Source organism: Sceloporus undulatus, chromosome 5 (genome assembly GCF_019175285.1).
Source record: "Sceloporus undulatus isolate JIND9_A2432 ecotype Alabama chromosome 5, SceUnd_v1.1, whole genome shotgun sequence".
Classification (NCBI taxonomy): Eukaryota; Metazoa; Chordata; class Lepidosauria; order Squamata; family Phrynosomatidae; genus Sceloporus; species Sceloporus undulatus.
Window position 1 is genome coordinate 22,014,771 of NC_056526.1, and position 15,771 is coordinate 22,030,541.

At 38.5% G+C, this 15,771-nt stretch overlaps 1 protein-coding gene across 10 annotated transcripts in view; it reads left to right on the forward strand.

Annotated features, from left to right (window-relative positions):
• BICD1 (BICD cargo adaptor 1) overlaps positions 1 to 15,771 on the forward strand; it is a 123,003-nt gene that overhangs the window by 40,218 nt on the left and 67,014 nt on the right. For all 10 annotated transcript variants that reach the window (XR_006104108.1, XM_042468818.1, XM_042468820.1 and 7 more), the window contains exon 2: positions 10,429 to 10,641. Coding sequence is in view for 9 of the 10 variants with exons in the window: in XM_042468818.1 (XP_042324752.1) it covers positions 10,429 to 10,641 (213 nt within the window). In the remaining variant the exon portion in view is untranslated. The remainder of the gene's footprint in view (positions 1 to 10,428; positions 10,642 to 15,771) is intronic.

A 15,771-nucleotide genomic window follows, 5' to 3' on the forward strand; every position in this document is an offset into this window, starting at 1 on the left:
AAAAAGGTTGCCTACCCCTGATCTTGACATATGTTTTTCTTGAGGGTAGTTTTCCTATATTTCTACATCAACTGTGATGGGATCATCAAATCACTGCTGATGCAAATTTGCAGAAAAGATATGCCAGAGAGGTGGGTGGAAGTGTGAAGATGTCCTTCACTTATTGTTAATTCTGCCTATACATAATTGGCAAATTAGCACTGAAGTGATCATACAGTAAATAAAGATGTGTCCTGCTCAAGCTGAAAGAATATGTAATAAGTGTACATCTGTCTGAGGAATTAATAAAAGGTATTTATGCAATCAATATACAACATTTTAGAAATGCTAGGGGGCTTCAGCTCATTAAATTATTTAGCAGAGAGTGTGTTAAGATGTGGAATATTAGTTAGATGCCCTATTTCTCTAATGAAGGAAATTTACAGTACCAAAGCATTGATGTTTTCACTGGATTCAGAAGTGGACAAAGCAGATGCTTTTTAAAAATTACTTCATATATCTGGCAGTGAAAATGTTTTGGCTACCATGTACAGGCATAACAAACAAGGACGCATGGTCAAGCTCAGATGCCTTGTATCTATTATATTTATAGAGCAGAAATATACATATAGGATGTTTAATACAGTGCTGTACTGCTTTTTATTGTACTGTTCTTAAACTGCTTTTTAATTATTTTTAATTGTATGTTTTCAGTTGTTTTTACTGTAATGTTATTGATAATTTAATCCAATTTAACGTTTTGCTTATATAGCTTTTAACTGTATTGTATTTGTTTAAATTTGTAATTTTCCTTGAGTCATGTTTTAAAGGACAAGTCGGTATATAAGTGGTTATGATGATAGCAGAAATAATCCTTTGCCTTGAACATATACAGCAGTGCTTTGGGCTCATGTAAAATATTTTCCATCTATTTATAAAACATGCAATATGTAAGGGGCTCCTTAATGATTTATAGCAGATTCAATTAAAAGAGATTGCAGTAAATCTTTCAGAGGTCACAGGACATGCAGGAGCATTAAATCGCTTCCCCTTCCCACTAAGGTCACATGGAGGTCATTTTGAGCACTCTTGAATTGACATTGCATTTTTAAAAAATTGCAGTGTGCATTTGAATACATATCTAAGCATTTGTTTCACTGAAACCTGTACAGTGGAGACAGACCACTCATAATGACATCCACATGTGAATGAACAACCCTTCTTCCAACCACTGATGTTAGGTATTAACCTTATATGTCTTCTTGACTTGAAATTATCCATTCTTTAGTGATGACAGGTGACTTGAAGGTGCATGCATGCATGCACCCCCCCCCAAATACACACACAGCAAATAGCTAAAAACAATTTAATAAAATTGTCTAGAATATTACTAATTTAGCATGGAATCTGTGTATTAATTGCACAGGCCTTACAGAAATAGAAAACCAAGGTAAGCAAAAAAACTTTTTGGAGTGTTCAACATGTTACGTTAGCATTTTAGTTTTTAATAAAGGCACTGCTCAGAGAATTGTTTCATAAGCCCAGGCAACAAATATGCAGCTATCTCAGATTCTAATATGTAGATGGTCTAAATCCTGTTTTCATAATCATGCATTGTCTGTCCCATTTTAAGACAGTAATGCCATGTCTCTCAGAAATATTTTACCACGCACTTATTTTCATTTAAAAACTCATTCTTTTCTTATCTTTTAATTTTTATGCATTTAACTTTATTTATCAAAGATGGGGAAAGTAACTTTTTGGGGCTTCCAGAACACTCTACCTGGGAGAGCCAGGTGCATGAACTGACATTTGGACAACAGAACATGAAAACAAGTCCCAAGTGGTCTGTAGTTTGTCTCAAATTGTCCTTTTACTTCCTTTAGAATAAACTTACACCTTCTTTGGCACAGGAGAAACTTTGGGGCAAAGTAGACCACCAGAAGGGAGGAGGGCTTGAAAGCCGCCCCTTCCGAAGCTGAATTGGGCAGTCTGCCTTGAAGCCACCTGTGCATGCTATGGCAGGGTGGGAGGCCCTGCAATCAACAACAGAACAATACACAGATTAACATAGAATTTTATTCCTACCCAGGGTCACACAGTATATATAAATCTCCATCTCTCTTCGATGCCAACATTCTCTGAAGATCCAGCCACAGATGCTGGCAAAACGTCAGGAATAAACTCTTCTAGAACCTGGCCACATAGCCAAAAAAAACCCCACAAAAAACTATGGATGCCGGCCATGAAAACCTTCAACTTTACTTTATCATTTTTTAATTTTATACTTTGATCTAGAGCAGAGGTGGTTGAAATGTGACTTTTGTATGGGCCAGGGTCCCCCCAAACATCCTTAAAAAGAAGGGGCATGCTTTTTAGGCAGTTTTTGCCCACCAACAATGCAGAGAGCCCCCACCCTCCATGTTAAAAACATGCACAGTATACCACCCCATGTCCAGAAGCACTTCAGAACTCTGAGCTAGTCTAAATACCTCAATTTTCATTTTCTGTTCCTCTCAAAATGGTGGTACGAAGTAATAATTCTGTGTTGTGGCACACCAATTAGGGCATGTTCACTTTGTGGAATCCCAGTTGTTATAAACCATGGCTTCATTTTACACCAAGTTAAAACATGGCTTTTTATTAAAGCCTAGAGAGTTCAGTAATTTTATTCATTTTGTAAATACATGATTTTAACTGATGTAAATTGTTGTATTTTCTTAGCTAATTTAATACATTTCTAAGCTATATATTGTATTGACATTTTAAATTATTTTAAAATGTTCAGATTGATTTTGTTGTGTGCCACCCTTTGAAATCTTTGGATTCAAATACGATATAAACATTTTAATAATAATAATAAACAAATAATATAGAAAGGTGCAATCCTGTACCAAAATAAAGTGAGTCTGACTTTTGCGGAACAACTTAGGGAGCTGTGGATGTTTAGCCTGGAGAAGAGAAGGTTAAGAGGTGATATGACAGCCCTGTTTAAATATTTAAAGGGATGTATATTGAGGAGGGAGCTAGCTTGTTTTCTGCTGCTCCAGAGACTAGGACCTGGAACAATGAATGCAAGCTACAGAAAAAGAGATTCCACCTCAACATTAGGAGGAACTTCCTGAGAGTAAGGGCTGTTCAACAGTGGAACACACTCCCTCGGAGTGTGGTGGGACCTCCTACTTGGAAGTCTTTAAACAGAGACTTGGTAGTCTTTAAACAGAGATGGCTTGATGGCCATCTGTTGGGTATGCTTTGATTGAGATTTCCTGCATGATAGGGGGTTGGACTGGATGGCCCTTGTGGTCTCTTCCAACTCTATGATTCTATGAATAGAGCAGTGTGCTGTAATTTAACTATGTCTGGGTCCAGCCAATACTTTCCCTATTAGATTATATTTATTTCAACCCTATTCATTCCATCTGGAATGACAGTCAGCATAGTGTAGTGGTTTGAGCATTGGACTATGACTCTGGAGACCAGGGTTCGAATCCCTGCTTGGCCATGGAAACCCACTTGGAGGCTGGCAAAAGCAAATCCCCTCTGAAGAAAACCCTATGACAGGTTTGCCTTAGTGTCGCCATATGCTGGAAACAGCTTGAAGATACACAACAACATCATTCATTCCATCACCATTATCTTCAAACCTTACTATTTTATTTTATTTTTCATAGGAAAATTAATAACACCCTGAATTGTCTATCTGATCTTTGTTTTATTGCGTAATCCTTTCTGAGTTTACTCAGAAGTCTTACTATAGTAACAGGGCTTGTTCCCAGTCAGTGATGTATAGGATTGATAGCATCCTTAATCACACAAAAATTCAAATAGGCATTTGTTTATGTTGTGCTGACTGAGAGAAATAGTAGTTGTTTAGATTCAGAATGAAAGGTTAATCCTTAGAGACAGGCAGATGGACTTAACTCATGGCAGGGAGAGATTCTCCAGATGGTAGGTGAATCTTTCTAAGAAAATGTAAAATAGGAGAGTGGATACAGATGAAACTCTAGTTAATTAAGAGAGTGGACAGTTACAAATTATACAGGTCAAACTCCAGTTAAAAAGATATCTTACTCGACTCTTGTGAGGTGAAGGCAATGACAATAAAGAGTTCTGACATGGCCTCAACCATTTGCCATACACACAACTCAACTGAGGAAAGAACTGTTCTTTAAGATGGGTATTGGGGTTGGAAACATAAAATTGGAACAAGAACCTGGTTTACTACATTCTGAAGCAACAGCAACAGCAACGAAACAGAGTCCATGGCTCATGACTGTAAATTTAATGAATCCATCCAGTTATGGTACTGTAGCTATGGACCTGGGAAACATGGTGCATCTTATGTAGGAGGACCTTTAGGATATAAAGATATAAAATATTATCCCTACTGAACTAAGAATAGACATTTATTTAAGGGAAACAATGCTGCCTTAATAGGGCACTATTGGATCTGTGGAACCAAAGGATATACAGATCTAATTGAGAACTGGTCAGGGGTATGTTATATAGGAGTAATGATGCCTACATTTTTATTCATAGAGGAAGAGGGAGATAAACTTCCAGGCATTCCTCTTTATGATGATTTAAAGGAAAGAAGTAGAAAGAAAAGGAATATAGATACATCCTTAGTGGAGGAGAGTAAACAGAACTGGAAAGTGCAAAGAATGGCCTCCACAAAGATTAATTCAGGCATATGCACCAGCCACATGGGCCCAAGATGGGTCTTGGGGTTATTGAACCCCAATATATATGCTCAACAGAATAATTAGTCTTCAGGCAGAGTTAGAAATTATCACAAATCAGACTGCTACTGCTGTGAACCTAATCGCTGAACAAAGGACACAGAGAGTAGAAGCAATATACAGTATCAAGACAGGTTAGTTTTGGATTATTTACTTGCTGCAGAAGGAGTATGTGGGAAATTAAATATCAGTAACTGCTGTTTTAAAATAGATGATAATGGAAAAGTTATAAAAGAAATCACAAGAGGCATCAGAAGGCTAGCCCGTGTACCATTACAAAAATAGACATCCATGGTCCTGTACAGATGGCCCCTTTGTCCACGATGTGCTAGGGTTGCCTCGGGGCGGCGTGTGCACACACCCTGCAACCCTAGCACGTCGTGCATGCGGCGCCATTATGCAGAGCCATACAGGTGGCGTGCGTAACGATGACGTCACAGCTGCGACGCCTCCAAACAGCGCTGCGCAGCCACGACATAACCACGTCATCTCTGGCGCTTTGCAGGGCCACAAAAAGGAGCTGCTTTTTGGAGTTCCTTTTCTGCTGTGCAGCAGCGTTGCACAATTTGTATGCTGCGGCGCTCCTGCGCAGCAAAGAGAGGCGCCTCCCTGGTGCCTCTTTCTAGCAGTTTGTACCCTGCCCATGTTAGACATGGACTGGGGGGCTGTCATGGCTGTTAGGAGCTTGGTGGGAAAAGGCCGGATTTTTCTTACTATGTGCTATTGCAGGTTTATTGTTTTACCTTGTTGAATATCTCACCGGCAGCCCCGCGGCCCCAATCCGTTGTTTTTCCAGGCCAAAGATAAGTGCGCCCATTGCACCCCGGCACCAAAGAGGAGAAAGGAACGGCCGCCACAGCCCCTTTCTCCTCTGCATTGTTGGTGCGGCCGTTTGGTTGCCACACCAATGATGCGGGGGCCCAAAAGGAGCTCTATTTTGGAGCTCCTTTCCATGCCTCCACCAGGCTGCCATAAGTGGCCTGGAGCAGCACGGAGATGTCACGCGTGTGTGCGCACACCATGCCATTTGGACATGGCGTGTGTGTGATGTCATTATGCGCGCCGTGTGGACGGCACCGTGTAACGAGGGCGCCCTCCACACATACTAGGGGTAGGGCCCTTGTGGTTGATGCACAGTCCCTAACCCTAGTATCACTGCTGCCACGCCGCATTTGAGCTGTCTGTTTCGGCCCTATATTGAGCTAGAGGGACCAATGGTTTGACAGCATGAGGCAGCTTCCTTTGTTTCTGGCAAGCTTCGTTTTGAGTAAATCTTGAGAAGAAAACCCCATAGTAGGTACACCTTAAGGTTGTCATAATCAGAAACAAAGGCACACACCATAACAATATATACATTAATTTTGATATGTTTTCCCTGGCTCTGCTTTAGAAAGTCCTTAAATCAAATGCCTTGTTTAGTAGTCATGAGGAAAATGTTGTATTTCTCCTCTCCTTGCCTCAAAAGTAAAAATCAGTTTAAAATGGGAAACATTATGCACATCATGAAAAACAGTAAGTACAAAAGAATGCTTAGTGGTTTTAATTATACTAATTCCAAACATGCTTTTCTGAAGATAAGGACTGTTTTATGCTTTAATTGTCCATTAAAAAGTGTACAGTATATATTTGAAAATAGCCTATGGCGGGTTACAGACCGCCCAAAACGGGCGGTCTGCCACCGCCGCCATTTGCAGTGCGGAGGAGCCCCAGCGTACAAACCGCGTGGCTCCTCTGCGCTGCAAAAAGAAGCTCCAAAATGGCGCTTCTCTTTGCAGCGCGGTTATGATGCCACGAGGCGCCAATGGTGCACTCGTGGTGTTATTTACACTATGCGACGTGCAGATGCAGTGCGTCCGCTATGTCAAGATAGCGGCCCCTGTGTGGACAGGCACCGCCATTTTGAACGGACTCGGTCTGTACTAGGGTGTCCGGAAGTGACGCCCCTTCTCAACCCTACTACACCCCTTCCTAACCCTAATACACCCCTTCGGTGCGTCTGTAACGTGCCAAAAGTAGGCTCCCAGCAAACCCCCTCCCCCTAGCTCTGATTAAATGGGTTGCCAACTTGGAAGAATTATACTCAAGAATGTGCAGCTGCAAATTAACTTGTTAAAGCAAAAGTTGCTGAGCTGCTGATTGTTATGTGATGTAGTGAAATGCCATATTAACAAATTGAGAAGAGTGACACTTTTGAAACTGTTTTTTTAATATCAAGAACAATAACTGTATTGGGGGAAAGGTAAAGCTTCATTGCAAACTTGCACAGAAAAGAACATCTGTCAAGAATACAGAAAAAGCAGTTGGACAGTCTCAGCTGCTGAGAGCCCTTGTATAGCAGCAGAAAGAGCCTCTCACAGGCTCCTAGGTACACAGTGCCACCTCAGCCCAATGTCTGTGTTGAAGTTGGATAAACAGATAAGTGAGAATAAAAGGAGTCAGGAATCACTAAATGTTTTACACTTGCTGTTTACTAGTAGAAAAATCTAGTGCTCTGTTTTTAACAGAGGTCTACTTTGATAAATAATGTGAGTTTTTCTCCCCTGATACTTAAGAACATGAGAAGAGCCATGCTAGGTTGGATCAAAGATCTCTAGTCCAATATTCTCCCCACCATGGCCAGTTAGTTGCATATGAAAAACCCACTAGTAGGACATGGGTGCAACTAAGATGCTGCTTCAAAGTCTTTAAAGACAAATTTAATGTACATGTGAATGGGAAGACTATAGCCATTGAAACCTTGTCAGAAAGAACAATTCTCTGAAGATGCCAGACACAGATGCTGGTGAAACATCAGGAAGAAACTTTTCTGGAACATGGCCACATAGCCCAAAAAACCCACAAAAAAGTAACAATTGTTCTGTATGCAAAATAACTGTTGAGGAGGGCAAAGATTATCAAAATTAATTAAATAGAAAAATAGCCATATGTTTAATAGCTAGAATGCCTGGGGCTGGGTAAAATAAGGAGAAAGGACCATTTTTGTAATAAATAACTAAACAGGTCAAAGAGACATCTTCATGTCTCTTCATATCATTCAGGGCCTGTTTATTGCCCTAAGTGGTGCCTAGATGTTTGCATTTGCCCATAATAAGGAATGCTATGCTGGGACAGTGAGTGAAAACAGTCCTGATAAGAGGTGGTACCCATGTGGGGCTTCAAAATGTATATTTTTTGTAACCAGTGAGTGAATGAAGAGTTCATATGTTTAATTCTATGTACCAATCAATGTATAGCTTGGAAGTTCTTTTTTTGAATCCCTATAAAAAAAGTATGTCACCTGTTGATGAGGGCTTCAGACTTTTGGAAAATATTCCTCTGAAACCAGCCGGCTAATAAAAACTGCTGAACTTTGATTCACTTCCAGGCTCTCTGACTTGTTTTTCTGGAATAACTGCAATAATGTTACATTGATAATATAATGTGCAATACAGTATTTTTATAGTACTCCTTTACCTGCCTATTCTCACTTTCACTATAAAACCTATTCTAAGGATCTGTTCATAAATGAATGCACATGCTTTTGCCTTAAGCTTATGCACACAAGAGATAGTTAATACAAACAAAAAACTTCCAAGCTATACATTGTTTGGCAAGAGTCCATATCTTCTGCATGAATATTATTGTAGCCTTGGAGTATGAATATGTTTGATGTCCTTGGTATGTGTGCCTGCTTAATCATTGTTTGATAGCTACTTAAAGAAGCCACTGTCTAGTAGTGCTGCCTGCAGTTACTACATATTCAAAGGCTGTATACATTAAAATTAACGATTAAGAAGAAGAAAAAAAGTTGATCTATTTATTTTTATTTTTCATTAACTCTTTTGTGTCTCAATTGCTATTCTGCTATATAGTGTCAAGAACAAGAAGATGTGATGATGGTTTGCTTTTCTTTTGTTTTTAGCTTGTATAACAAAAAAGCAGGTTGACACTTGGAACCTACCACTTTTGGGAAACAATTCCTTATTGGTAGCTGCCAACCAACTAAATTAATCCCAAGTGCTATATTCAAGAGTGTGGTGACTCATTGCCAACACAATGTCAGAGCACATGCTGCTACACCAACTTTGCAGGAGCAACAGTGCAACCTTGGCAGCAGACATAATAGCACTTATATGTCAGTTCAAAATAGCAGAATAATTTAATTTTCTTTCTGAAGTCTGAAGGCACAGTGAAGGCCTCCTTTGGAGCCTTGAGAACTATGCACTTGATATTCCTTACGTTTAGAGTATTGTTCATTACTTCAGCTCAGATTATCTGAGGTCTTTGTTGATCAGAGAGAAATTGTGCATTTCCCATCAGGATTCTGTTTTATTTTGCTTAGACCCCCCCCCCCCCCCCCAAAAAAAGTAAACTCTACATTGCACCACTCACAGGAGATTGTCCTGCCTTTGGGTTGTCCAGCTCCCAGAGGCCACAGGAGAAAGAGCGTCACAGACTGAATGTACATAGGACTTAAAAAATTTATTTAAGAACAATGAAGGTGTTGTTCTTAAAAAAATCTGATTGATTGATTGTCTTGTTTCTGGAAACGACAAGGGGTCACCATGTGTCTTCCTCTTCTTTGTTGCACTGGTTGTGTCAGTGCATGGAGTTAGCTTATGTTCACAGCTCTATACTAGTGCCAGAAGGCATTCAGGCACACTTCATGTGCAGTGCTGCCACTTTGGCAATCCTTTGCAGGTCAGCTTCCTTATTAGAGATTTGTAGAGGAGCCACTTGGGCTTCTTTGCCTTCTTTTGTCAGACATCATAACAGTGATTCCCAAACTTTGGTTCTCCAGATGTTTTGGATTTAATCTCCCAGAAGCCTTATCCAGTTTGGCCAACAATCAGGAATTTTGGGAACTGAAATCCAAAACATCTGGAGGACCAAAGTTTGAAAAACATTGCGTTATAATTCCGGTAAGTTTTTTTTCAGCAGAGGGTTCTCTTGGGAGACATGCTTTGCAGCAGGTTCTGGTTTCGAATTAGGTTTGGCCTGCCCTAGTGTGCTTGAAATTTATAATTATTTATATATTATTTATATATGTTTATATATATATATATATATATATATATATATTTAAATCCATATATTGTTCCCACTAATTTTTAAGGCTTACAGTTAGGAGTTCCTGTTAGAAAGTAGTACAGTAAATTGTAGTAAATTATAAATAACAGAAACTGACCCTTTAGATTTAGAGCCAGATATTTTAATTAACTACTCAAAGAGAGTGAGTGATAAGTTAACCTGTTTCATCCTGCTTTTCCTGGAAAATCTGATTAATTCTGTACTAAGAGCTCACATTTTCTGAAAGTTTTTCTATTATTTATTGTCTAGATATATATTTATTTTGTTAGGAAAATATCTAGTCATCTGTACAAGTCAAAATCTTCCTATTTACCAAATTTACCTCATTTACATAATTAACAGAAAATAGTGTACACTTTTCTTGGCTGCTAAAGTGTCTGAATTTAACAACCATGAGCAAATATGGTAGATATAACTATTTGTTGAAGTTCACATTGAAAATCCAGGGATTTTTTTTTAAAAAAAAATCTTTGCCAGGATTATGAGGATGTATAAATATTTATTTTGCAGGTGTTGGAAATATTTATACTTTCACTTAATTTTTTCGATAACATTCTTCTTCTCTCTTCCATGTTATTTAGTGTATATGAGATTTAAACATTTTATTTAATGAGTCCTTATTTTATTCTTGCAGGCATTTGGACAGTCATTCTCAGTCCACCGCAAAGTTGCTGAAGATGGTGAGACACGTGAGGAGACTCTTCTTCAGGAATCGGCATCAAAAGAAGCCTATTACCTTGGGAAAATCTTGGAAATGCAGAATGAGCTGAAACAAAGTAGAGCTGTTGTTACCAATGTTCAGGCGGAGAATGAACGACTGACAGCGATTGTCCATGACTTGAAAGAGGTAAATGAGATCATGAAAAGGTATATGTGGAATGAATTTTAATTGGGTTTTAAAAAATGAACTATTCGGAGCCAGATTAGATGTGACATAGGGTGTTCTCTGATTGGAATAGTCTTATTTCTCAAGTAGCAGCAATAGGTACTCTGATTTGCAATTGATGAATGATACACATTGTGTTTATCTGTGAGTGTGGAGGGAGGGGGCTAAACATTTACCTGTGTGCCATTTTCCTGAAATAATTTACTCATTGTTCAAAAGCCACTATTTGCTCCTAGGAAAGAGAAAGCATATAGGCACAATGGTTAATAATTTTTCTTTTTATATGTCTGTGTGCATGTGAGAGTGACATTTGGATTTGAATCATGATGAAGGAGACAGAACTAGACCCTTGCAGCACCATGACCCAGATTCAAATTTTGTCCTGGTTACTTGAGAAATGACAAGTTTCTAGGAGTTCTACTGACAGAACTCTTAATTTGCCCCTTGCTAATTTTAATGGTTTATGAACTGTTGGGAATAGGTCAATCTTTATGTTTTGTAGATCCTTGATATCATGATAGGATGAAAAACAGCATATACATGTTCTTACATAATAAATAATAGCAGTTCTTTGATGTAGGGCACAAGAAAGCCCAAGTTCACTTCAGCTCTGAGTCTTGCCTATTCAGCTGGCCAACTGCTTGTCTGCATCATTTCTTGCAGTTTAAGGTGTCCCTTTTCTCTAGAGGCTAATTAGCTTAGCTGGAAGCCTTCCAGGCCGATCACATTTAATGAAGATATTTGTTTGCTGGCACTTACCTACCAGAACAAATCCTTCAAAATGTCAGCAGGATGGTGGGCAGAGTTAAAATTCTCTGTGCTAAATTCTCTGTGGTAGCAGAAATACTATCTCATAACAGATAATACAGGACTCTAAATTTGGAACACAAACATTTTTCACATAAAATACTTTTTTTTTTAAAAAAAAAAGTGTCTTCCAGATTTTTTGCTCTATTTCTGCTCTGAATAAATTGACATGGGAGAAAGTGAAGATAAATCGAATAAACGTTCTCGCTAATTGAGGTTTACCATTCTAATTATAGACAAAATTTGCAAGAGATTTACTGATAATGATGAAAAAGATGCAGTAACAGAAATAAAAGCAAGGACACTTCTTTGGTATCCAGGTAGTTGAAAGCTGACACAGCTGATATATATCTGGTCTCTGGGGATGCACAGGATACTTAAGCTCCTGGGTCATATCTAATCTGCACTGCAGAAATAATGCAGTATGTGGTGATGTGTGTCTTCAAGTTGTTTCCAACTTTTGGCAACCCTGTTAGAGGGCTTTCTTGGCAAGTTTCTTCAGAGGAGGTTTATCATTGTCACCCTCTTCAGTTTGCCACTTTATCTTCCAAGGCTCAATGCTATGAAATCCTGGGGTTTGTAGTTTGTAAGCCTTCTTTGTGAGAAAGCTCTGGTGCCACATTATGGCAGTTAAAGCTGTGTGAAACTGCATTATTTCTGCAGTGCAGATTACACTGGTCTCCCAGCCAGCTCCCTTCTTTTTTGGGCCAAGAGAAAAGAAATACCTGAACTGATAAGAATTATATGTCCCACCAGAGCTTGCTTTCTAGAAGCATGAGACTCTCGAGTTTTTCCCTACCTGTGGCCACTGGTACTGATAGAAAGGAAAATTCCTGTTCTCAAGGGAAAAAACATTCTCAGTAGGACCGATGTTGCTAGCTGCCCTCAAGTTGTAACATCTCAAAACTCCCGTCTTCCACTGCTCTACTTAAGTTTTGCAGACTCATGCCCATGACCGCCCTGATTGAGTCTTGCCATCTGGTGTGTGGTCTTCCTCTCTTTCTATTACCTCTACCTTTCCCAACATTATTGTCATTTCTAATGAGTCATGCCATCTCATGATGTGACCAAAGTATGACAGCCTCAGTTTGGTCATCTTGGCTTCTAGGGAGAGTTAAGGCCTGATCTGTTCTAGGACCCACTTGTTTGTTTGTTTTGGCAGACCATAGTATCTTGAGCACTTTTTTCCAGCACCACATCTCAAATGAGCTGATTTTCTTTTTATCTGCTTTTTTCATTGACCAGCTCTCACATCCATACATAGCAATGAGAAATAGTTGTATATCTCAAGTAGCAGCAATAGATATACAACTATATGGTGCTCCTTCAGCTGGAGGAGCACCATGATGGACGCAATGCCCTGACTCCGCCAACAGGTCAGCCTTTCACTAACGTTACTCATAAATAATAATTCCCATCTACCACTGAATGTCATGCTAATAGTTGTGACACAGACAACTAGCAAAATTAAAATTATACCTTCAAATTGCAATATCATACACACAATATAAATGTATTTACATATATATAGAGAAGATTAAAATGTGATGTTTTAAATAAAAATTTAAAAGAATACATTATTTTTAAAATTTCCAATTTCTTTTTAAAAGTTTTAAAAAATAATATTTTGAAATTTGAAATTTTAATTTTAAACAATTCTGGGGCCTCTCCTTTCTCCTCCCATGAAGCTTCACCCCACTCTCACTATCTCATAAAACATTTTAAAGGGGAAAAAGTGAATGCCACAGCTCATTTCTGCCCAAAGTTAGATGTTTGAGAAGTAGTGGTGCCTTTAGGGTGTCACCTGGTGCAGTCCGCAACACATACACCCCCTAGTGACGCCACTGGCAGCAAGCCTGCATTTGTACTTCCTTCCTGACTTGACCTTTCTCAGGATGGCACAGCTGCAAAGACGTTTACCTTATGGTGTCTGTGCTTGCATGGTTTATCTGAAAGAGCCTAAAGGAAGTTATGGAAAGATAGGCAAGCAGAAAGAGGCCTGTTAAATATATTTATAGACAGGTCTCTAAGCAGCTTAGAATTAATATGTACCCCCTGCCTTATATCATAACAACGTTAGAAGACAAATTGAAAGCCTAATTGCTGCACTCCTCCCTAGTTTTCTAGAAACATAACTTTTTATAAACAACAATGTTTTAAAAAGCTATACTCCCAACAGCATATTTTATTTATTTATTTATTTATTTAAATATTTGCATCTTGCTTTTTATCCAAAGATCTCTGGCCAACTTATAATATAAACTCCTTAAGACAATAGATAATTAAGAAAATTTAAAATATTAAATAATTTTTCAATTTAAAAACAGACAATTTAAAAACAGTTCAAACAGTTTTGAATAATATAACTATAAAACATGTCCGACTTATGGCAGCTCTAAGGTGAATCATAGGGTTTTCTTGGTAAGATTTGTTCAGAGATTTGCCATTGCCCTCCCTAGAGACTGAGAGCATGTGACTTACCCAAAGTCACCCATATCATTGTATTTCATTTTTTATTTGTTTCATTCTTTTTACTGCATTGACTATGGGGTCAAGCAGAAGGGACAATAGGCATAGCCAGAGGCCACTCCTGCCCCGATCACCTTGGGACTGCCATGGGAATGTGGCAATCAGATGCTGTGGTCCTGAGGGTGCCCACTGCCACAGTCCTCAACGGGCCACAAAAAAAGACCTGTAAGAAACTGCTCCTTTCGTGGCCTGTTTTGGGCGCTGTTCGGCAGCCCTGGTACAGCCTCCATGCGATCTGGGAGTGTGCGTCATGTGCACACCCCACCCCCAGATTGGCCCAACGGCAACCCTTTTGGGCCATCTGTTTGAGGCCTATGTTTCTTAATACGTATATTGACATGTGAAATACTACAAATTCCAATTTTTTTAAACAAATAGTATGACAGTAAATATATGTTCAGCCTTCATTTATTTATATTTTTAAAAAACAACCTTTTCAGTTACTGGCTGATCCTTAGGACTTTCCTTTCTATTTCTGCATCCAGCCAATATTTTAACTGATTTTACTGTAAAGGAAACCAGTGGATCCAGAGTAGAGCATAGAAATCAGTGGGGTCTCCGTTAGTCATAACTGACTGAAAGTTATGTTGATTTTAATGTACTAATTCTAAGTATGGCTGAGTAAAAACTGCCTTGTCTCAGGAAGTTGCTCAGGCTGTGATCCCTAGTTTGAAGCAAGAAACATATTAACAAACAATGTGGGTTGGATCATATTTTAGATTTAGAGCCTGATAAAATGTATAAAGTTATAAATGTGTACAACGAATGAAGGATGTACTGTGAACCACTGCCTGTTGGTATTACTCTGATTCATTGGTTTATAATAACAAGAGACTATTATGAACATGTGGGCAGGATGAAAGCAATTTGAGGTAAAATTACCTATTTGTCTCTAACACTTTTAAGTGCTGCTTTTTTTCATTTAGATGGTAGTAGCTGTTGAATAGTATCATGTGATATTGTTTGGAGTTAAACTGTGGAGGGGTATTATCCTGAAAGATGTCACATTAAATTCCAAAATAAGTAATTATCACAGAACTGTTACTGAACAAAATATATCTAATGAGTAAGGCCTTGCAAAAAGACAGAATACTTATTTTGAGCCTGTGATCTCTTTCTCCTTTGACATATATTTTGAAAACTAGGTACATAAAGCTAGCTAAACTCATTAACATTCCTATCAGGGAGGCTTTGTTGTTCATTAATTTTGTCCTCTGAGTTGCAGGCAGCCCATATCTCCCCTTTTTTGCCAGCCTAGCAGCTGTGGCAGAGCTGTCTTCCCAGATAAGATAAGATTTTAATTCTTCGTTCAATGTGCTTCACAAACTTGGATAGCTTCTAATGACATAGCTGTTTTTGTGTTTTTGACTAGTTTTTCTATTTATTCACTCTTTCATGTAAAAATCTTAAAAATAATCTATCATCCTTTTTGGATACCAGGTGGGTATAAAAATACAGTTAAAAGTGTAAGTTACAATGAAATCAACTCTAAAATGTGCCAACAAAACAAATAAATAGTAGAATAATAAATAAATAAATAAATAAATAAATAAATAAAACTTTTATTTATGTTCCACCTCTCTGTCAATGACAATTGGGCGGCTTACAGTTAAAAATTCATATACAGTCCCATCCCCATAACCTCACCTCCCCTAAAACATAATTAAACATTAACAATTTAAAAGGATGCATGAAAATCAACATCAGGACAACTTTGGACGTAAAGAACATCCAAACCAACAATCAAGCACATAG